Below are 21,913 nucleotides of genomic sequence, written 5' to 3' on the forward strand. Positions count from 1 at the left end.
ACGTTTGAGAGTTACTTCCAGCAATTGATATTCAATAAAGTGTATTTTTCAGCATAAACATGTCTTTCAACGAAAGTATGTATGACGTCCCAGAATACGAGATGATCACGACGGAAGACTGTTGGACAGTCATCTCGTCGTTCTTCGAGGAAAAAGGTCTTGTCTCGCAGCAGCTGGACTCGTTCGAAGAGTTTATCGAGTCGTCTATTCAGGAACTGGTTCTTGAAGATAAAAAATTGATCCTTGATCAACCAGCACAGCATATCACAGAGGATGACGACGTGAACAGAAGATACGAGATCACGTTCGGAGATATTTTTCTTTCAAAACCTTCTCAGACAGAAGCCGACGGTACCACCAGTACTCTTCTCCCGCAAGAGGCAAGATTGAGAAACCTCACCTACTCTGCTCCTTTGTACGTCGAAATGAAGAAAATGGTCAAAGAAAGTATAGATGACGATGATGTGGTGACGACGCAAGTTGTTTGGTACAGAGAGGGCGAGATCACCAGATATAGAAACGGCGAGATCGAGCAGGACGAAATGGTGATTATGCCTCCTAATTTTGACGATGACAGCGACGATATCATAGAAGAGAGACATGGCATCAAGGTGCATCGCTCTGGTGCTGAGTCACAAACGATTTTCATAGGTAAGGTGCCGATTATGTTGAAGTCCAAGTTCTGTTCTCTGTATGGTCTTTCGGAGGACGAACTATATGAAATCAGAGAATGTCCATTTGATATGGGAGGATACTTCATCATCAACGGTTCCGAGAAGGTTTTGATTGCCCAGGAGAGATCTGCAGCCAATATTGTGCAAGTTTTCAAAAAATCTCCTCCGTCTCCAGTGTCCCACATTGCTGAGCTCAGATCCGCGTTGGAGAAAGGTTCGAGACTCATTTCCTCTATCCAGGTCAAGCTTGCAAGAGGAGGTGCTTCCAACTTCAAGAGCGGTGGTGTGGGGAGATCGATCAAGGCTACTCTTCCATATATAAAGGCTGATATTCCGATCGTGATTGTGTTTAGAGCTTTGGGTGTGATCGAGGACGGAGATATTCTGCAGCACATTTGTTACGATGAGAATGATTGGCAGATGCTTGAGATGTTGAAGCCTTGTATCGAAGAAGGATTTTTGATTCAATCGCAGGAAGTCGCCCTGGATTACATCGGAAGAAGAGGAAACTCGATTGGTATCAAGAAAGAGAGACGTATCCAGTACGCCAAGGACATTTTGCAGCGTGAGTTCCTTCCTCACATTTCGCAAGATTCCGGTTACGAAACCAATAAAGCTTATTTCCTTGGTTACATTGTCAACAGACTGCTTTTGTGCGCTTTAGAAAGAAAAGAACCAGATGACAGAGATCATTTCGGTAAGAAGAGATTGGACCTTGCTGGTCCGTTGCTAGCCAACCTGTTCAGAATTCTATTCAGAAAACTGTCTAGAGACATCTACAGATACATGCAGAGATGTATTGAGAGAGGTGACGACTTCAACATTGTCAGTGCTGTGAAGTCCAACACCATCACCTCTGGTCTGAAGTACTCTCTCGCTACCGGAAACTGGGGAGAGCAGAAGAAGGCCATGAGCAGTAGAGCTGGTGTCTCTCAGGTGTTGAACAGATACACGTACTCTTCCACATTATCGCATTTAAGAAGAACCAACACGCCTATCGGAAGAGACGGTAAGCTGGCCAAGCCACGTCAATTGCATAATACACACTGGGGTCTCGTCTGTCCTGCCGAGACTCCTGAAGGACAGGCCTGTGGTCTGGTGAAGAACTTGTCGTTAATGGCTTGTGCCTCCGTTGGTTCCGCTTCCGAGCCTATCACTTACTTGCTGGAGGAGTGGGGATTGGAACCGTTATCTGACTACGAGCCACAGGAGCACAAGAACGCAACGAGAGTGTTTTTGAACGGAAACTGGGTCGGAACGCACAGAGACCCCGCCATGTTGGTTGAAACTATGAGACAACTCAGAAGAAGTGGTACCATTTCTCCAGAGGTCTCTTTAATTAGAGACATTAGAGAGAGAGAGTTCAAGATCTTTACCGATGCAGGAAGAATCTATAGACCGCTGTTCATTGTCGATAACGATCCTGATAGCGAGCACAAGGGTGAGTTGAAGTTGACGAAAGAGCACTGCCGTAAAATCTTGGACAGAGAAGTGGAGGAGATTGTGCAGGATGAGGAATTTGACGACGAGGGTCAGCCTTTGGGTCCTGTTCAAAGAGTGTTCGGTTGGGACTCCTTGTTGAGCAATGGTATTATCGAGTATCTTGATGCAGAGGAGGAGGAGACGGTTTTGATCGCCATGTCTCCAGAAGACCTGATCTCTTCTGCCAGCGCAGAAGTACAGAAGGCCGAGCGTGACTTGGATCCTGCGAAGAGAATCAAAAACGTTGTGAAGGCCCACTCCTTTACTCACTGTGAGATTCATCCGTCGATGATTCTCGGTGTTGCTGCCTCGATCATTCCGTTCCCAGACCACAACCAGTCTCCAAGAAACACCTACCAGTCTGCGATGGGCAAGCAGGCCATGGGAGTTTTCTTGACGAACTACAGTGTCAGAATGGACACCATGGCGAATATCTTATACTATCCGCAAAAGCCATTGGCAAAGACGCAGTCTATGGAGTACCTGAAATTTAGAGAGCTTCCTGCTGGACAGAATGCCATAGTGGCCATTGCCTGCTACTCTGGTTACAATCAGGAAGACTCGATGATTATGAACCAATCGTCTATTGACCGTGGTTTGTTCAGATCGCTCTTTTTCAGATCCTACATGGATCAGGAGAGAAGAAGCGGTATATCTGTGGTGGAGGAGTTTGAAAAGCCAATGCGTTCCAGCACCCTGGGCTTCAAACAGGGCACCTACGAGAAGCTCGACGATGACGGATTGATTGCTCCTGGTGTTCGTGTTTCCGGAGACGATATTATCATTGGTAAAACCGTTCCTATTCCGCCAGACACGGAGGAGCTTGGCCAAAGAACTAAATACCACACAAAGAGAGACGCCTCGACTCCACTGAGAACGACCGAGAGCGGAATCGTTGACCAAGTGCTTTTGACCACCAACGCCGAAGGACTCAAGTTTGCCAAGGTCAGAATGAGAACCACCAAGGTGCCGCAGATTGGAGACAAGTTTGCCTCTAGACACGGTCAGAAGGGTACCATAGGTATCACGTATAGACACGAAGACATGCCCTTTACGGCACAGGGCATTGTTCCGGACCTGATCATCAACCCGCATGCCATTCCTTCCCGTATGACAGTCGCCCACTTGATCGAGTGTTTGCTGTCCAAGGTGGCCTCGATGAGAGGTTACGAAGGAGACGCCACTCCATTCACGGACCTGACTGTGGATGCGGTGTCGAAACTCCTAAGAGAGAATGGCTACCAGAGCAGAGGTTTCGAAGTGATGTACAACGGACACACCGGTAAGAAGCTCATGGCGCAGGTGTTCTTTGGTCCTACCTACTACCAGAGACTGAGACATATGGTGGACGACAAGATTCACGCCAGAGCCAGAGGACCATACCAGAACCTTACCCGTCAACCTATGGAGGGTAGAGCTAGAGATGGAGGACTCAGATTCGGAGAAATGGAGCGTGACTGTATGATTGCGCACGGTGCGGCCGGGTTCCTGAAGGAGAGACTGATGGACTCGTCTGATGCTTTCCGAGTCCACATTTGTGGTATCTGTGGTTTGATGAGCGTCATTGCCAATTTGAAGAAAAATCAATTTGAATGCAAGTCTTGTAAGAATAAGACCAACATTTACCAGATCCATATCCCATATGCCGCCAAGTTGTTATTCCAGGAGCTGATGAGTATGAACATTGCGCCAAGACTGTACACCCAAAAAAGTGGAGTTACCACCAGATAATGAATGCCACAGAGCTGGGTCAAAAAAAATAAAATAATATGTAAATTAAGATGGAGATGAAACTCAAATATTGTCAATATGTTAGTCGTATATACACAAGTAGCTATAATGCGTGCTCGCCCAGTTATATTTTTCTTCCGGCCATCTGCTTCTCGTACTCCTCCAGCAGCTTGGTCTTCTCTTCTAATTTCTTAACCTTTTCCAGGACGACTGGCTGTTGGTCAGCAAATGCGATCAGATTCTGCTTGTATGGGTGGTCTGAGCCGTCATACACTTTAAGCCTATTGAGTCTTGTCCACCTGTGCTTGTTCTTAGGCAGCATCTTGCTCACTGCTCTCTTGATCACCTCTCCGTATCCGTAATCCTTAATAATTTTCTTCATTGGAGTCGCCTTGCCCGATCCCGGCCGCGTAGAGTGCGACCAGTACGTCTTGTCGTTGAGTTTATTCCCCGTCACACGCAGAAACTGCGCGTTTGACACCACGACGTAGTCTCCAGCGTCCTGGGTCTCGTGCGGGATAGGCTTGTGTTTTCCTATCAAAGTGACTGCGATCTGCGAGGCCAGACGTCCCAACGTTCTTTTGTCCTCGGCAAGATCCACGTGGTGCCACACCCGAGCGAATCCAAGTCCTGTCTTGCCTATTTTATTCGACATCTAACAAACACTTTCTAATATATATATTTTTTTTTCAGTTTCTCGTCCAAATTTGCGCCAGCGAAAACAGCCATGAAAAATAATTCAGAAATAAATCCAACCCAACCATGTTCTTTATAAAAGACCTCTCGCTTAATTTGACGCTGCATCCATCTTACTTCGGTCCGCAGATGAATCAGTATCTGCAACAGAAGCTGCTGACTGACGTCGAAGGAACATGTACCGGTCAATTTGGATACATCATCTGTGTTTTAGACAGCATGAGCATCGACGTGGGGAAGGGAAAAATCGTGCCCGGTCAACAAGGATACGCAGAGTTTGAGGTCAAGTACCGTGCGGTTGTTTGGAAACCATTCAAGGGAGAAGTTGTCGACGCAATTGTCTCTTCCGTCAACAACATGGGCTTCTTTGCTGATGTGGGGCCACTATCTGTTTTCATATCCAAACATCTGATCCCTAAAGACATGAAATACACACCTTCGCACACTCCTCCAGCTTACATCAGCGAGGACCAGGTCATCATGAAAGGTTCCAAGGTCAGAATAAAGATTATTGGTACGAGATCTGACGTCAACAGCATCAGCGCAATTGGAAGCATCAAGGAGGACTATTTGGGGCCTCTATAGCTCTTGAGCACGTATGGGTCTCCACGTTGTGGTTCTCACGTTTGTATATTAGTCTGGCTTGGAATCCCCGTCTTTATCGGTACATCTTTACACCGGTCCGTGGCTACGCCTACGTAACGGAAGGCCAATAATTTATTAATAAGATATATTTTTAGTCCGAAAAAAGCTTATCATGTCAGCAACTATCAACCGCTCTCTGACCACTGTAAAGACCGTAAGTGCAATCCACGTTAGCTCTAACACCACAGGAACTTGAATTCCTTGCAGAATCCAATGTGATCACCCACAACTTGATGAATCAAATACTGAGCTCCCTCCCAGAAAAATATATAGAGGGAATGGCGCCAAAGGACGTGGGCTCGGCAAATAACTCACAGCCTGTCGCCCCACCAGCCTACGCCCAGTCTAGTCCTTCACCAACCCCAGCCGAGTACGCCGAAGCGCTCTATGACTACAAGCCTCAACAACCGGAAGATGTGGAACTCAGAGCAGGAGACAAGATCACCGTGATTGAGAAAATGAGCTCTTCATGGTGGAAGGGTACCGTCGGTGGCAGAACCGGAATGTTTCCTGCAAACTACGTCAGGCTACTTGGACTGGCACCGCCTCCTGCCCCAATCCCTCAGCCATACCAACAGCAGCCAATTTCTCCAATGTATGCTCCACAACAGCAGCCTCAAGAGTACACGCCGATGGCCGTCGCTGGAGAGCCCCAGGGAGGACAGCACAACGCCATGTTTAAGAAATTCGGCTCGAAGCTTGGGAATGCAGCTATTTTTGGTGCCGGTGCTACAATAGGAAGTGACCTGGTCAACTCCATTTTCTAACGAGTTTCTTTATGATTTCACTACTTGCTTTCCAAACCTCATATAGTAATTATCAAATACATACGTCACATACGTATATTGATTAGCATCTTCTAACTGTCTGTCAACAGTACTAAAATTGGTATGGTATTTCACTATAATACACACCCTCGTCTATGCTGGTATTCTTCTCCTTTGTGTTTACTTTCTTCTAAATGCGCATCCCTCAGACAGCTTGGCCTTTCCTCCAGTTGGCGTACACAACACAGTGGTGCAGGAATCGCAAGTGACGGCAGTTTGGGCGTGCGAGAAAACAGTGGTGATTTGCAAGCATCCTGGACACTTCACGTCCATGAAAAATGATCTTGGCTCTTGCACGAGAGTCTTGAGCTTGTGTTTCTTGGCCTCGGAAGCCGCGCTTGGGTGTAGCAAGTCTTGAACTAAAACCATGTTAAATGTAAATGTCTAAAGGCTAGGTGAAAAATTTTTGAGCTTTTTCTGGACAGTGGCTTCCAAAGGTTTCTTTTTCGCAGGGGAAGGTGTGCATTACATAATCTGTTAACAAATCCAAACTCTTTCCTAAATTATAAAAATAAAAAAAAATATAAGAGACAGTGGAGGGAATGGCAGAGATGCTTACCCTGTGCTTTCTCACGTGACCTTGTTCGAAATTAGGTCCTAAAGATATTGCTACCTAAGTATATAGTGCCCGTATAGTTGATTACCCAACTGATTAACAACATTTCATTGACAAACTAAATCACAAATAGGTAATAAAAAGTATAAGTGGGCTTCGATGGAACACATGACAGTGGCTGGCTCATTCCTGAACGATGAACATGTGGATTGCGACATAGTAAGCATCAAGCTTCTGATAATCATTTAGTAGGCTTCTTCTTGTTTTTCGGAGACTGGACCCCTGGCGGAGGCTGTGTTCCGTATCCGTATTTCTTCTTTTCTGCAGGTTTGAGAATCTGGAACGAGCACAATAGACTCTCGTCAACGCTCATCATGGCACCAGCGTTATCGAACTCTCCGCAATAGTTTGGAGCAGAAAATATGGTGACCAGCTGCCTTTTGCTGAAGAATTCGTATCCGTCTTCCACCACTTGATGCGCTCTACAGATGAGATCCATGTCATGTTTTTGTAAAAACCTCGAAACCACGTCTGGTCCAAAGGTGAAGGAGACACCTCGATCGTTCTCACTCCATCCAGTTATATCTTTGTCTGGGTCAGACCAGAGCAAGTCGCACAGCAGTCCCACATCTGGGATGTCTGTAGGTCTCATGACTCTTCTAATTTGCTCCATGGTGTTCAAATCTGGTGATAGTCCCCCATGCATCGTGAAGATCTTTTCATCGATGATAGCCGCAATAGGCAAACAATTGAAACAATCTGTGAAGGTTTTCCAAAGTTTGATATTATAGCGTCTCTTACACTCATCGTAGAAACCGTAGATTCTGTTGATGGATGCACATTCGTGGTTCCCTCTAAGAATAAAGAAATTCTCTGGGTATTTGATCTTGTATGCTAATAATAAACAGATTGTTTCTAATGATTGCTTTCCTCTATCAACGTAATCTCCCAGGAATAAGTAGTTTGCCTCTGGCGGGAAGGCACCGTATTCAAACAGCCTCAGAAGGTCGTAATACTGCCCATGAATATCACCGCAGATTTTGATTGGAGCCTCAAGCTCAAGCAAAATAGGTTGTCTGATGAAAATTTCTCTGGCTTTCGTACAAAGGTATCTGATCTCAAATTCGTGTAGTTGGACCTGCTTACCTGGTCTGGAACCTCTCACATCGAGAAGCCTGTCGATGATGGATTCAATATCTGCTTCTTGTTCAGCCATAGTTAGGTGGCGGAGGCGTTAATTGCAGTGACAAGAGGCGATGGCTTTAGCAAATATGTTTGTCAATGTATCAAACGCGTGAATTGGCCGGAACGGACAAAGGTTCGCTGGTTTGGATAAAGGTTGTTATTTTTTCCTTTTGTATCGGAACGTAGTGGCAACGCGTAAAAATAGTTACCCGCTGTTACTGATGGCTGTTAAAACTCGGACCACCGCTGTTGGAAGGTGGGTGGGATACGCAAGGGTCTCGAAAGAGTGATCTAAAACTGTTTTAACAAAAACAAAGCCCGCTCCGTTGCTCTTTACTTGTTTTATTTTACAGCTTTCCCAATAAAATGGTCGTTGCAAAATTCGCCTTTCATCTGTCGGCCGGGTAATGTTGATATTTTTATCCAGGTGCGACACAACACGCCATGTGTCACCGGATCCATCCTCGGATATACCCGCGTATCATCTTTCATTCCTTTGTTCTACTCCAGGCACTCCCATTTCACGCAATGGCACACGTCTCCTCAGCCAGCGCGCCATCAACGCCATGTCGCTTATCTTTTCTGTCCTGTCGTGTAAGTTACAACTAAATTTTTTATATTCTCGACATCCCTTCCATGCTGAGAAAGACGCTAAGTGGTTTGCCGATTGCTCGCCGCGCGTTCAGCTCCCGTGCGGCGTGTCGCCAGGTAGAGCTTGGCGTGGACAATCAGTCGGAGCCTGTGGGAGCAACGATCATTCTTCCGTCCCTGTCTATAGTGGAGAACTCTGAAAACACGGGCATTCCTGGATTGTTCAGTGATTCTGTGCTTAAGGACATCTGGACCGAGCAAACAGCGCAGAAATTGGACGATTTAAAGTATGGAATATCCGAGTCACCGCTCAGAAGCACTTTGGAGTCCGCTTTTGTCGAATACAACTCCAACAAGAACGTTTTTCTCAAGGGACACAAGACGTCTGCTGCGAACCTGATGGAGGACTTTGCCATAACCACTAATAACCCCACCATCGACAAATACTACAAACTGTTATCTAAGACGGCAAAGAAACCTACAGAGCAGTTTGTGTTCCAGAATGCGTCTGCCATCTACAACCTGTACTATTTCCTCTCGTCCCTCAAGCCGAACCCCGACAATACAGTTGCCAAGGTTGGCGTGGAGGAGCTTTACAAGACGCCAGACGTTTTTTCTGAAATCAAGAACGCTCCTCGTCCAGAGTTCGAGTCACAGATCGAGGCCTCGTTCGGCTCTCTGCAAGAATTCAAGACCCTTTTATTGTCCACCGCCAAGGCAGTGAAAGGAAACGGATACACCTGGCTGGTGTACAAGTTCAGACAGCCCGAGTTGGGACAGGAAACGAGAGACCTGTCGAGATTCTCCTCGCTGGCGATTCTGAACACCTACAACCACGGCACTCCTCACCATTTCAGAGCAGGACAGATCTCGAATGCCAGGGCTTTCAAGAAACAAAAATCGGAATCGTCCGAAGAGGATGACGGCTCTTTCGCCATGTACAAAATCGACATTCCTTCGTTGGAACAGGCACAGGACACATACGACCCGTTGAAATACGTCTACGAGCCGCTCATGGCCATTGGTAACAATCCATCTTTCTATCTGAGAGACTATGGTGTGTTTGGAAAGGCCAGCTATCTTGAGAACGTGTGGAACTGCATAGATTGGAGCGTGGTGGAGACCCGGTGGGCCAATAGAGCTCTGTCTACAAGACGCTAATGTATATAGATTATGTCATGCAAGGAAAAAAAAAAATTTAGAAAATATTGAGCTCTTGTTGCTTACCCTAACCGGCTCCAATGAAAAACCTTAGAATCCTCAACATTGGCCAGGTGGCGCCAGAGTCCAGAACGTATCCGGATCTGGAGGTTGTGGACTCTGTCTTTGACGTCGTCTCCGATTCCCTCACCATTGTGATGGGCTCTGAGGAGAGCCAGACATTGGAGGTCCAGCAGTTCATGAAGACGGGCCAGATTAATATCCTGGCGTCTCTTCCCGTTCGTGAGTTTGACAAGATGGTTTCCTTTGTTCATTTCGCAGACAGCTGCCAGCTCGTGGTCATCTTTGAACAGGGAGACATCCTAAGTGCCGTTTACGACGCAGCCAGCCCTGATCCCGACTCCACGGTCGTCGAGATTGTTGGATCTATAGACAGCGGGATCAAGTGTGCAAGATGGTCACCTGATGAGGAGACTCTTGCGGTTTTGACCGGGGAAAACAACCTGGTACTGCTAACAAGGACGTTTGAGCCAATTGCTGAGAAATACCTGAATCCGAACGACGTAAACGCCAGCACGCAAGTATCTGTTGGGTGGGGAAAGAAGGAGACGCAGTTTAAGGGCAAAGGTGCAAAACAGTTGGAAAGAGAGCGTCTGGCGCTGAAAAATGCTGGATTGAACATCGACAGTGACAATGCTATATTGCACGACCCTACCGTCGCAGAGGTGCAACACGGCCATCTATCGTCGTACGAGACTTATAAATGCTATATTTCATGGCGTGGTGACAGCCAGTATCTCTCTCTAAGCACCGTTGAGGAAATCGAGCCGGGACACGAGCGCAGGGTGATCCGTGTTTATTCGCGCGACGGAGAGCTCGATTCCTGTTCTGAGGCTGTTGACGGCCAGGAGGAGCCGCTGTCGTGGAAACCGCAGGGCTCTTTGATTGCCTCGACGCGCCGTCGGTTCGAGGAGGAAATAAATGAGCAGGTGCTGGAATTAATTTTCTTCGAGAGAAACGGATTGAGACACGGCGAATTCAACACACGGCTAGAAGAAAACGCCAGAGTGTTGTCACTGGACTGGTCATGCAACAGTGAGATGCTTGCGTTCCGTCTTTCGGACCGTATATTGGTCTGGACGACCAAGAATTACCATTGGTACTTGAAGGAGGAAATATACACTGCTGCCGGCGAGGAGATCCAATTTATGAAGTTCCATCCGGAAAACCCGATGAGACTCATGTTTGGCTCAAATAAGAGAATAGAGATTGTCGACATGGCGTACTCGATGGGTCTGGGCCCAACGTGTCCGCCTACAGACGTCGGCATGGTTTTGGTAGCAGACGGAACAGAGTGCAAGATCACGCCGTTGGGCATGGCCAACGTTCCTCCGCCGGTCAGTCTGCGTGAAGTGTGGATCGAGGAGAATTTGGTGGATGTTGCCAGCGCGCGTTCGAACTCGGTGTTTGCGCTTCTGAGCAACAACAGTGTGAGTTTTGCTACCGTGGACTTGGAAAATATAATCAAGAGCAGCGAGCCCAAATTGCGCAGCACCGTTACCAAGGGTGCCTTTGCAGGACCTCACGATCGCCCACGACAAGTGTGTTGTGCCGGCGACAATATGGCGGCCGTGCTGTTTGACACGGCGCGGTGTTCGAAAATCGCCATTTTCGACGTCTCAAACACAGACGAGCCGCTTCTGGCCTCTGTGGTCGACGCAGGCCCGCCCAAGCCGGTCCTGATGAAACCTACCGTCGACTTCGAGCATCTCGCGTACGAGACGGCCGATGGATCCGTGTATATATTTGACCTGGGCACGTTCGAGGCGTCCAAGATCACGCAGTTCCCGCAGCTATGCACGGACTTCTGGGTCACCGACGTTGACGGCACGCGTGTTTGTTTTGGTCTTTCGTCTACCGGAAAGCTGTACGTGAACTCTCTGCTGGCATGTTCTGGAGTGACCTCGTTTTTGGTCACCGAGTCTCATCTGTTATACACCACGGCCAAACACCAGCTGAAATTCGTCCATCTGGACAGCAACATCGACCAGCAGCCATTTTCTGAGGACGAAGATGACGAGAGAACGAGAATGATTGAACGTGGTGCTCTTTTGGTGACGGCTATTCCGTCAAAAGCCAGCGTCGTGCTCCAGGCTCCGCGTGGCAACCTCGAGACGATCCATCCGCGGATCATGATTCTGACGGAGGTCAGGCACTTTATCAAGAATAGAAAGTATGCAGAGGCCTTTGTGGCGTGCCGCACGCACAGAATTGCCCTCGATATCCTGCACGACTACGACTCTGAGCTGTTTTTCAACAACGTGGAACATTTCATCAAGGAGATAAAACGGCCCGACTATATCGAGCTGTTCATGTCAACGCTGCTCGAAGAGGACGTTGTTGAGACAAAGTACAAAGAAACAGAGAAATCTGCCACGTCCGCTTTCGAGCAGCTGCGAGTGTCGAATTATGTCAAACCCCGGGGCAAGGAAAAAATTAGTCGGATTTGTGAGGCTCTTCTCGCAGTTTTGCTTACTCCGCCATACAAGAGCAAGTACTTGCAGACAATCATCACCGCGTATGCCTGCCAGCATCCTCCAAAAACCACACAGGCTCTAGAATTGATTGGCACGTTCAAGAACGAGTCCGAGATCGAGAAAACCGTGCAGCACCTGTGTTTCCTGTTGGATGTGAACATGCTATACGATGAGGCGCTGGGCATCTATAACGTGCCGCTCGCGCTGGTTATAGCCCAGCAGTCGCAAAAAGACCCGAAGGAGTATCTACCGTTCTTGCAGAAACTACATGTGCAACCGGAGCTACGCAAAAAGTTCATGATCGACAGTTACCTCAAGAAATACGAAAAGGCACTCGACTGGCTCGTCCAGATCTCTCCAGAGGACTCGCCGGACATCGACGCCGAGATTGTCGATTTCGTCATCGAACACAGTCTCTACACGCACGCCCTCGGCTTGTACAGATACAAAAAAGACAAGTTCGATGCTATTATGAGAGCGTATGCCGATTATTTGCACGAGAATAGAGACTATGCCGACGCAGCTCTGGCGTACGAGACATTGTCGCAGAAACAAGAGGCTTTGGAGAACTACGTGCTGGCCAGAAAGTGGCAGCAGGCAGTCACTTTGGCTATCCATGATAAACAGCTACTAACAGACACTTGCACCCGTTTGGTCTCCTTGCTCACTGATAATCACGAATACTCGGCTGCAGCCTATCTGGAGCTCAAATTTCTTGATAATATTGAGGAGGCGCTCAAATTGTACTGCAAAAACCACCAGTATGAGCAGGCCATCATGCTGTGCTACCAAGAAAATAAAAAACAGCTGGTGGAGTCCGTGGTGGACCCGGCTCTTGGCGAGGGTTTTGGTGTGATTGCGGAGCTGCTTGCAGACTGCAAGGGCCAGATCAACTCGCAATTGAGCAGACTCAGAGAGCTGCGTTCGAAAAAACAGGAGGACCCGTATGCCTACTACGGTGAGATGGGAGAGGCTGATGCTCCGGACAACGTGTCGATAGCTGCCTCTGAGACCTCCACCAGAGAGTCCTTCTTCACCAGATACACAGGAAAGACGCAGGGAACGGCCAAAACAGGAGCTTCCCGGAGAACAGCCAAGAACAGAAGAAGAGAGGAGCGGAAAAAGGCCAGGGGAAAGAAGGGAACCATTTACGAAGAGGAGTATCTGGTCAATTCTATTGGCAGGCTGGTGGAAAGGCTGAACCAGACCGAACCTGAGGCTTTGAGACTGATAGAGGGTCTCGTGAGACGGTCAATGATGGCCCAGGCGTACGAGATCCAGAAAAACTTTGTCGAGGTCAGAGAGCTGCTGAAGTTACACATTCAGGAAATCTACAACATCAGCGAGAAGGACCGTGAACGGGTTGACGACAACGGCATGGTGTATCTTGTTCCTGAGATCCCAGTGCCGGAAATCAAGAGTTTTCCAAAGCGGAAGCTCTTGGACTACTAATGGTGCAAGGGTGTATTCCTCAAATAAAGTTTAATTTTGTAATAAAAATACGTAATTACTTTTATTGTATGAGTGCTCCTTTTCTGTCGCTATCGGAGGTTGCCGATGGGTATTTGGTGACCACCGTGGCACGTGGCAGCGAGTCGCGTGCGTTGCTGGTGACCAACGCAGGAACAGTTGAACTCGTTGACGCGGAAAAACATCTAACTGACAAGAAATCACAGCCTATCTCAGGTATAATCGGTCTAATCCACCTACACAGCTGTCATTATCTGCTAGTTGTCACTGAGGCCTCAGAGATGGGTCAGGTGTATGGTGGCAAAAAGGTGTTCAAAATGACCTCGTTCAAGATGCTTCCTCTGAGTCCTACCAAGTACCACCTTGACGAGGACGAGACCAGGTACTTGAAGTTGCTGGAGTCCCATCTCCAGTCTGCCTCGCTGATGTTTTCGTACGACTACGATCTGACGAAGCCGTTTGTCAAACAGGCCGAAAACGGCTACGATCCAGAGTATATGTGGAACTACTTTGTGTCGCAGGATCTTATCAAGGTTGCAAACCAATTTGTGTTGCCGATGATCTACGGATACGCCAAATTTGTGCGCACAACCTTGAATATGAAGCCTGTCACGTTTGGTCTGATCACGAGACGGTCGCGTATGAGGGCCGGCACACGGTATTTCCGTCGTGGAATCGACTCTGAGGGTAATGTTGCCAATTTCAATGAGACGGAGCAAATTTTGGCTGTTCACACTCCCGAGGGCGACAAAGTGTACACTTATTTGCAGACCAGGGGTTCTGTTCCCGTGTACTGGGCAGAAATGAACAATCTTAGATACAAGCCGAACCTGTTGCTCGGACAGACAGACTATACGCCTACAAGACAGCATTTCAGCCGCATGATTGAGAAATACGGCACCACGTATTTGGTTAATCTCGTGAACCAAAAGGGCTACGAGGAGCCTGTTAAGCTGGCGTACGAGAACGCGGTGACTGCACTGAACGATCCAAATTTGAAATACACCTACTTTGACTTCCACCACGAGTGCAAAAATATGAAGTGGCACCGTGTCAAGCTTCTGATCGACCATTTGAGAGAAATTGGTCTTTCGCCCCAAGATTTTTCTGTGGTCAACGTTTCGGAAAAGTTTGTGGTCCAGCGCAAGCAGAACCACACCGTGAGAACGAACTGCATGGACTGTCTCGATAGAACCAACGTGGTGCAGTCCACGCTGGGCAGATTTTTCTTGCAGCAACAGCTGATTGAAAGCGGTGTGATAAGCGGCGCAGAGGACTGGGAAAGAGTGGACCCGAAGTTCAACTTTGTGTTCATGAATATTTGGGCTGACAACGCAGATGTCGTGTCGAAGTCGTACTCCGGAACCGGTGCTCTGAAAACGGATTTCACCAGAACGGGTCGGAGAACGAAATTGGGTGCATTGAACGATCTCGTCAACTCCATCACAAGATACATCAAAAACAACTACAGAGACGGTCCCAGACAGGATGGCTACGACCTGTTTCTTGGCAACATCCTGCCATACGAGATGGCTACGTCACCATTCCAGGACCTTAGACCAGCGTACACTCAGTCCATTCCTTACGTTCTTCTGGCTTCGCTTTCTCTGCTGGTGATTACGTCGATCTATCCAAACAGCTCCCTTTCGCCGTTCAAGCATTTTATCTTGAACGGTTTCCTGGTGACTATTGCTGCTCTTTCGCTCAAGTACATCTTTGACAACGGAGTGCAGTACGTGAACTGGCCTAGACTGTGCAGTTTGGATTATCTTAGCCCTAGAGAGGTCCTCAACGACGGCAAGTTTGACGGCATTGTCTTCGAGAAGTCAGACCTGTACAACAAGTTTTCGGAGGTTGCAAAGAAGGAGTAGAGAATAAATACAGTATTAATTTGGTTTGGGGCTGTGCAAGATTCCGATATATTTCAAATAAATTAATTATTTGTGACTCTTCGATATTATGTCACTCGAGAGAAAAGAGCCAAACTATTTTGGAGCGGGACCTGCCCTGCTCCCAACCAGTGTACTGCAACAGGCTGCCCAAGATTTGATCAACTTTCAAGGAATTGGTCTTGGCGCCGGAGAGATCAGCCATCGCTCAGCTGCTGGTGCTAATATTATAGAGAGCACTCGCCAGCATCTGGTCGAGTTGCTCGACATTCCAGACACCCACGAGGTTTTCTTCATGCAAGGAGGCGGAACTACCGGTTTTTCGTCCATCGCAACTAATCTCACAGCCTCATTCGCCAAGAAGACCGGACGGAAGGGCACACCAGCTTACGTCGTCACTGGAAGCTGGTCGAAAAAAGCTGCCGAGGAGGCCACCAGACTGGGCTTTAACCCGGACATTGTGCTGGACTCGAAGAAGGTCGACGGCAAGTTTGGCACTATTCCGGGCACCGACAAGTGGAGCATTCCTCAAGATCTGTCCAACACTTCGTACCTTTACTTCTGTGACAACGAGACCGTCAACGGTGTCGAGTTCCCAGAATTCCCATTTGAGAAGTTCCCAGGCGTTGAGATCGTCGCTGATATGTCCTCGAACTTTTTGTCCAAAAAGGTGGACGTTTCCAAGTACGGCTGTATTTTCGCAGGTGCGCAGAAAAACGTTGGTCTGGCCGGTATCACGGTCTATATCATCAAAAAGAGCCTTCTTGACCACCCAACTGAGGACGATCTGACCAAGCTGAACATCCCGTTGAGCCCTATCGCATTTGATTTCCCAACTGTCGTTAAGAACAAGTCGGCATACAACACCATTCCAACGTTCACCGTGCATATCGTGGACCTTGTACTGCAAAACCTGATCCAGAAAGGTGGTCTTGATGTCCAGCAGAAGGCCAACGAGCAGAAGGCCAAGCTTCTGTACGAGGCTCTGGACGAGTTCCCTAGCGTGTATAAGCTCCCTGTGGAAAAGTCGGTGAGATCAAAAATGAACGTGGTGTTCACGCTGGCTGATGGCTCGGACGCCGAGTTCCTCAAAGCTGCAGAGGAAAGAGAACTCACGGGTCTGAAGGGCCACCGTTCCGTTGGGGGCATGCGCGCTTCTTTATACAACGCCGTGTCACTGGAGAGTGTCAAGCTGCTGTGCGACTTTGTGAGAGAGTATGGTGCAGAGCACGCCTAATTAGTCTGGTATCCATTTAGATAATAAGCAATATCGCATTTCTGGTCCATGTCGATGTAGCAGTGTAGGATCCCGCCCTGTGTGTGGATGATGAGAGACATTGCGTCACACAGTTCCATCAGCTTCGCACCAACATTCCAGTGCTTCAGCTTCACTTTCAGCGACACCGGTCGTAGCACGCTCGAGTCCCAGCTTTGTGGCACCGAGTCGTCGTCGTCGGGCAGAACGTCCAGCTGCTCTTTCCATTGGACCACTATTTTGCGCTGTTCTTCCTCTATGACAAACTTCAGCTGTCCGGTCTGATTTCCCACAATGGATATTAGGTCTGACGTCCGGTAGCGCTCCAGACGTTTGAGCAAAGGCACGATCTTCATTGGCAATTTCATGGCCAGCTTCATGCTGTCCATTGTCGGCTCTACAATCCGCAGATCGCTGTCCATTTTGAGCAGACGCACAGGAACGTTGAACGAATGGCTCACATTCGATGTCACTGAGATCTGTTCAGTGTAAAAAAGCGCAAGTGATGCGGCAGCTTTGTTTTTGATCTCTCCACCGTTGGAGGGCCTTCGTTGCAGGCGGATCACCAGACTGCTGGAGACGTTCGACTTTTCGTAATTGCGTAGTACCTGCAACAGAGGCTCAATATTGATCTCGAACGGTATCACGTTGTTGCGTGTCGAATCCACCTCGTAAAGTTGAAATATGCTCGAATCAAGCTTACACCAAACAGTGGGCTCGTTCAATCCAGAAGATATTATTATCAATTGCTGCTCGGTAAAGCGAAACACGCACATCCGTCGCAACCCAATGAGAAACGAGAGACATTTGCGCAGCTCGACCGGCTTTTCCATTACAACCTTAAGTTTCATGGAGAAAATAAATACCCAAATTAAATATCTACCCTTTTTAAGATCAAATTAAATTTGTTTATAGATTTATTTATTTATTTTTATATCACAACCCATAACTCCGTTTCTCAGCCTCATTCAACTTAGGGAAGAAGTTATTAGGAGACGTCACCAACCCCAGGGCCCGGATTCCGATCGTGTCGAGGTTCTCAAGCCCTAATAAATATCCGGCATTGACCCACCCAAAGCCTTCGGTAGCCACGCCCTTGAAATCAGAGCCTTGGTTACCATACTCCGCATCGACCTTGTGTGGTCTCTGTTCAGAAGTGGCATCGTACTTCTCAACAACAATGCCGTTGAAATCAACAAACGCAAGCGTGATCAGATAGCACCATCTGTACGAAAGCCTCTTGGCAATGGCTGCGTAGCCGTAGTTCTGCAACCCCTTCCACGTCATGATCTGGTGCGGCGACCACGCATAAGGATAGTCCCACTGTCTCGAAGGCTTGTTCAGCCCAATCTCGCCTCGAGACTCTTTCGTTCCGCTCACAATGCCGCCAAACACCTCGAACCGTGGAAGTGCTTTCTCCACCAAGGCTTTGGCCTGATCACGTGACGCCAACTTGGCCCACAACGGGTAGAATGTGGTGGCCGACTCGTACAAACTTTGTCTGTGTGTCTTGATGTTGTAGTCAAAGTACATTCCCTTGGACTCATTCCACAAATACTTGTCGATGCGTTTCTTGCGCTCCTCGGCCAAGAACTCCCACTTTTCAGCAGTTTCAACTTTTCCGTTGAACTCCAAGTGGTTGTCGAAATATTCGCCAATAATGAAGGCAATATCTTTCTCGTATTTGTATAGCAAAGAGTTCAGATCAACAGTGGCCAAATAAGCACAGACGCCTTCCAACCGGTAAGATGTATCGTGACCGCTTTCTCTGACAGCGCGGTCGTGGAGGAAGTACTCGTCAAGCTCGGGATCAACAATTTCACCATCGTTGTATTTCTTGGTGAATTCCTCGAAGGAGACACCGTATTTCTCACAATATGGTTTCAAGACGGCACAGAAGTGCGTGGCCTCTGTTTCTGGGGGAATACCTTTGCCTTCTGGATGGTAGCAGGAAAGACCAGTCTCCGGGTCTAGCCTTGGCGGAGCGCACCAGACGGTATTGTATTCTTTGATTGCTGCCTTGACTGTGCGCTCCAAGAAGCCAAGGTCTTGGATTCCGGTTCGGTCCTCAAGATAATTGAACACGTGCAAAGCCATATCAGTCAAAAATGGGGGCTGCGACCGGCCCAGGTAATACGACCTGTTTGCGTTCAGGATTTTGCCGTAGTTCTCGATCTCAAAGACAAAGTTCTCACACATTCCGATACATGGGTCCACGATGCCACAGAGAAGAAGACCGAGAGTCTCAAAGTATGAGTCCCAGCCATATTGCTCGTTGAATCTTCCACCAGGCACGACGTACGGATATCCCTCCAGATCGCCATATTCCTGGCTGCGTCTGCGCGTGGCCAGTGCCAGAAGACCCGGCTTGTGGTTTATAGACTTGATATACTCACCATCGATGTGCTCGGGCAAGTATTCCACCTGCAGGTTATGTTCTGGACACTTTTTGGCGAGTCTTTGGTAGTACGCGTAGAGCTCGTGTTGATTGTGGGGGACGTAAACACGAGGAATCCGAGCTTCAGGGGTGTCGATTTTGGTGTCTGAAGCCATGTTTATAATGCTGTGCTCGTCAAGAACCCGGGTGAGGTTTTTCCAGAACGCCGTAGAAATGATTCGTTTCAATCTGTTAACAGGGTTCTCGTTGAGCCGGGCCTCGTCCAAAATCATCTGCTTGCGGCCCATCCGTTTGGCAATGGTCAGCTCCTGCAGAAGATTCGAAAGCATATAGGTGCCACGGATGTCATACTGCCGGTAGCCGTTGGAGTTTGCCGTGCCGAGCTTCAGCACCTTAGGTCCACTATCCTCAATCGTGATCTGGTAATTCTTGTCTGTGTCTTCATTTTCAAGCAGCTCCTCGAGCGTGGCGTCGATGTCGCTGATGAAAAAACGCTTGGAGTTCTTCATGCTGGAAGAGTCATCGGCCGATCCGCGACGCCTCAAAGTCGCATTGCTGCCGGCAGAGTTCACCGTTCCGGATGAGATACCGGGCAAACTGTAGAGCTTCTGTGAGTTGACAACCTCCAAATTGTGGTCCTTCACCAAAGACGACGTGGACTCGCTAGGAGAATGTAGGGCGGAACCAGCCTCAGAGGGAGTTCCTGAGACCGCCGAATCGTCCTCATCATTCGAGCTGTGGCCCACATCAAACGTGGCTGATCCGTTCGGTGGTGGCGTCGCAGTTGGCGAAGGCGTGAGCTCGCTGTATTGGAACAGCTTTCTGTTAGGGATGACAGCAGACATGGTCCTTGTTCTGCCGTATCTGGACGCCTTGTTGGACTTGGAAGGGTCGGTCTTGGGTCCGTAGTACAAGTCTGCGGTTGCAAATGGGTCGACATCGTCTAGCGACGACTGTCTTGCGTGGGATGTCGGCATCGCTAAAGAGTAGGTAAATAGAAACTGATAGATAAATGCAAAACAGGGGGAAGACCCTAATGAGGCAATGGGGGGAATTACGTAATCACGGAAAAGACTCGAGCACGCCACGCCGGAGACGGTGTGGGAGGAGCGGGTGAACGAGGTCTCAGAGAAGGATGGGACGGGAGCCAACGCCAATGGGCTGCCTCAGCACAGTGGCTAACCTGTGGCCAGGGTGCCGTCAAGTCCGGACAGACCGAGGCGGTTGGTTACCCTACGTGACAAAAAAAAATAAATGGCGAAAAAACACAGATCAACTTAAAAACAACATGAGCGAAGACAAGAGTGTTTCCGGCGTGCCTAAGACCGAAGAGCCAGCCCTGAAGCCGCCAACGGCGAACGTGTTTGCAATGTTTGGAGGCGCCAGCGCCAAGAAGGAGGAGAAGAAGGAGGAAAAGGAAGAAAAAGAAGACAAAGAAGAAAATAAAAACGGATCCAAGGACAAGGAGGGTGACGAGGAGGAGGAGGTTCCGGAAAACGACGATATCCATTTCGAGCCTCTTGTCCAGCTGGAGAAGGTGGAGGTGAAGACCAACGAGGAGAACGAGGACGTTCTGTTCAAGATTCGGGCCAAACTATTCAAGTTCCACCCAGAGTCCAAGGAGTGGAAGGAGAGAGGTACTGGAGACGTCAAGTTTTTGCAGCACAAAGAGACCAAGAAGGTGAGATTGCTGATGAGAAGAGACAAGACTCTCAAGGTGTGTGCTAACCACATCATCGCTCCAGAGTACAAGCTGACTCCTAATGTTGGCTCGGACCGTTCGTGGGTGTACAGCGTGACTGCGGATGTGAGCGACGGCACTCCGGAGGCGCAGACTTTGGCGATCCGGTTCGGCAACAAGGAGAATGCAGAGAAGTTCAAGGAGGAGTTCGAGAAGGCCCAGAAGGTGAACAAGGCCTAAAAAGTAAATACAGTGTATTGGTGAACTTAATACATACAGGTGAGCTAGAGTTAGTCGTCCTTGCCATGGCTTTCAAGCAGCCGCTTGTTTCTGCGTGCGCGGCCGGTCCTGTTCCAGCCCCATTTGAACAGGATCCACAGCATCAGCAGTGGCGTGAACTGAGGCCAGAGCACAGACAGGATCTCGACGTCGCAGTCCACGTCGACGGCCTCCCAGAGCATGAAGTCGCTCAGTCTGTACACGCCAGACGTTCGTATGAGTAATTGCAGCTTCGGAACGCCGCCCGTGTATAGGTTTTCGCTCACAAGGTCCTGGGTGATGTCTTCTGGGTCGTAGCCCCTGGCTATAATATTTTTTATCGAATGCGTGATATCGTCTCTGGCTGTGTACGGACAGCAGATGTTGAGCACTGCGCGCTTGTTGTTTTTCGTCATTTCCTGCGCCTCGAGCAGTGACTCGCGCACGTCTGCGGGCAGCAGCTTGAGATTGCCCAGAATGCGGATCCTGACGCCGTACTTGTGGCACAGCTCGCCGTTTTCCACCACCTGTTTCATTTTAGACTTGGCCAGTTTCATGAGCCACTCGATCTCGTACTCGCTGCGGCTGAAGTTCTCGATCGAAAATGCAAATACCGTCGCTGCCTGCACGCCGCAGTCGTAGCACACCTCCAGCAGCCGGGCCATGGTGTCGAACCCGGCACTATGACCCTCCTTAGTCTCCATCTTGTTCATCCTGGCGTATCTGCGGTTGCCGTCCATGATGAACCCAATGTGTTGCGGCACACTGCCGCTCCTCAATACCTGGCACAGCTGTTTTTTCGTGTACTCCAGCACATGCCGTGTCACTGGAAACGAGGATATCCAGTCCATGAAAATAAAATAATTAGCGAATATAT

General features: G+C 48.7%; 13 protein-coding genes across 13 annotated transcripts; 8 read left to right on the forward strand and 5 right to left on the reverse strand.

Annotated features, from left to right (window-relative positions):
- Positions 1-59: 59 nt before the first annotated feature.
- Positions 60-3,887, forward strand: HPODL_05238 (DNA-directed RNA polymerase II subunit RPB2; the record flags this gene model as incomplete). Its single annotated transcript, XM_014078666.1, has 1 exon — positions 60-3,887. The coding sequence occupies one exon, from the start codon at positions 60-62 to the stop codon at positions 3,885-3,887; it is 3,828 nt and encodes a 1,275-aa protein (XP_013934141.1).
- A 124-nt stretch (positions 3,888-4,011) lies between these two features.
- On the reverse strand, positions 4,012-4,542 carry HPODL_03890 (54S ribosomal protein L23, mitochondrial; the record flags this gene model as incomplete). Its single annotated transcript, XM_014078667.1, has 1 exon — positions 4,012-4,542. The coding sequence occupies one exon, from the start codon at positions 4,540-4,542 to the stop codon at positions 4,012-4,014; it is 531 nt and encodes a 176-aa protein (XP_013934142.1).
- Positions 4,543-4,649: 107 nt separating this feature from the next.
- HPODL_03891 (DNA-directed RNA polymerase II subunit rpb7) lies at positions 4,650-5,168 on the forward strand (the record flags this gene model as incomplete). Its single annotated transcript, XM_014078668.1, has 1 exon — positions 4,650-5,168. One exon carries the CDS (start codon positions 4,650-4,652, stop codon positions 5,166-5,168), a length of 519 nt encoding a protein of 172 aa, XP_013934143.1.
- Positions 5,169-5,340: 172 nt separating this feature from the next.
- HPODL_03892 (Protein that induces appearance of [PIN+] prion when overproduced) lies at positions 5,341-5,995 on the forward strand (the record flags this gene model as incomplete). The annotated part of the gene is made up of 2 exons (XM_014078669.1): positions 5,341-5,382; positions 5,417-5,995. 2 exons carry the CDS (start codon positions 5,341-5,343, stop codon positions 5,993-5,995), a joined length of 621 nt encoding a protein of 206 aa, XP_013934144.1.
- A 180-nt stretch (positions 5,996-6,175) lies between these two features.
- On the reverse strand, positions 6,176-6,424 carry HPODL_05239 (40S ribosomal protein S27-B; the record flags this gene model as incomplete). Its single annotated transcript, XM_014078670.1, has 1 exon — positions 6,176-6,424. One exon carries the CDS (start codon positions 6,422-6,424, stop codon positions 6,176-6,178), a length of 249 nt encoding a protein of 82 aa, XP_013934145.1.
- Positions 6,425-6,852: 428 nt separating this feature from the next.
- On the reverse strand, positions 6,853-7,827 carry HPODL_03893 (Serine/threonine-protein phosphatase PP1; the record flags this gene model as incomplete). Its single annotated transcript, XM_014078671.1, has 1 exon — positions 6,853-7,827. The coding sequence occupies one exon, from the start codon at positions 7,825-7,827 to the stop codon at positions 6,853-6,855; it is 975 nt and encodes a 324-aa protein (XP_013934146.1).
- Positions 7,828-8,432: 605 nt separating this feature from the next.
- Positions 8,433-9,548, forward strand: HPODL_03894 (superoxide dismutase, Fe-Mn family; the record flags this gene model as incomplete). Its single annotated transcript, XM_014078672.1, has 1 exon — positions 8,433-9,548. One exon carries the CDS (start codon positions 8,433-8,435, stop codon positions 9,546-9,548), a length of 1,116 nt encoding a protein of 371 aa, XP_013934147.1.
- Positions 9,549-9,628: 80 nt separating this feature from the next.
- Positions 9,629-13,537, forward strand: HPODL_03895 (RNA polymerase II Elongator subunit; the record flags this gene model as incomplete). Its single annotated transcript, XM_014078673.1, has 1 exon — positions 9,629-13,537. The coding sequence occupies one exon, from the start codon at positions 9,629-9,631 to the stop codon at positions 13,535-13,537; it is 3,909 nt and encodes a 1,302-aa protein (XP_013934148.1).
- A 68-nt stretch (positions 13,538-13,605) lies between these two features.
- Positions 13,606-15,426, forward strand: HPODL_03896 (Phosphoinositide phosphatase SAC1; the record flags this gene model as incomplete). The annotated part of the gene is made up of 1 exon (XM_014078674.1): positions 13,606-15,426. One exon carries the CDS (start codon positions 13,606-13,608, stop codon positions 15,424-15,426), a length of 1,821 nt encoding a protein of 606 aa, XP_013934149.1.
- Positions 15,427-15,514: 88 nt separating this feature from the next.
- On the forward strand, positions 15,515-16,681 carry HPODL_03897 (Phosphoserine aminotransferase; the record flags this gene model as incomplete). Its single annotated transcript, XM_014078675.1, has 1 exon — positions 15,515-16,681. One exon carries the CDS (start codon positions 15,515-15,517, stop codon positions 16,679-16,681), a length of 1,167 nt encoding a protein of 388 aa, XP_013934150.1.
- A 954-nt stretch (positions 16,682-17,635) lies between these two features.
- Positions 17,636-20,074, reverse strand: HPODL_03898 (trehalase; the record flags this gene model as incomplete). The annotated part of the gene is made up of 1 exon (XM_014078676.1): positions 17,636-20,074. The coding sequence occupies one exon, from the start codon at positions 20,072-20,074 to the stop codon at positions 17,636-17,638; it is 2,439 nt and encodes an 812-aa protein (XP_013934151.1).
- A 311-nt stretch (positions 20,075-20,385) lies between these two features.
- Positions 20,386-21,018, forward strand: HPODL_03899 (ran-specific gtpase-activating protein; the record flags this gene model as incomplete). The annotated part of the gene is made up of 1 exon (XM_014078677.1): positions 20,386-21,018. One exon carries the CDS (start codon positions 20,386-20,388, stop codon positions 21,016-21,018), a length of 633 nt encoding a protein of 210 aa, XP_013934152.1.
- Positions 21,019-21,068: 50 nt separating this feature from the next.
- On the reverse strand, positions 21,069-21,887 carry HPODL_03900 (Dehydrodolichyl diphosphate synthase RER2; the record flags this gene model as incomplete). Its single annotated transcript, XM_014078678.1, has 1 exon — positions 21,069-21,887. The coding sequence occupies one exon, from the start codon at positions 21,885-21,887 to the stop codon at positions 21,069-21,071; it is 819 nt and encodes a 272-aa protein (XP_013934153.1).
- Positions 21,888-21,913: the final 26 nt, after the last annotated feature.

This window comes from Ogataea parapolymorpha, chromosome V, assembly GCF_000187245.1.
Source record: "Ogataea parapolymorpha DL-1 chromosome V, whole genome shotgun sequence".
Taxonomy (NCBI): Eukaryota; Fungi; Ascomycota; class Pichiomycetes; order Pichiales; family Pichiaceae; genus Ogataea; species Ogataea parapolymorpha.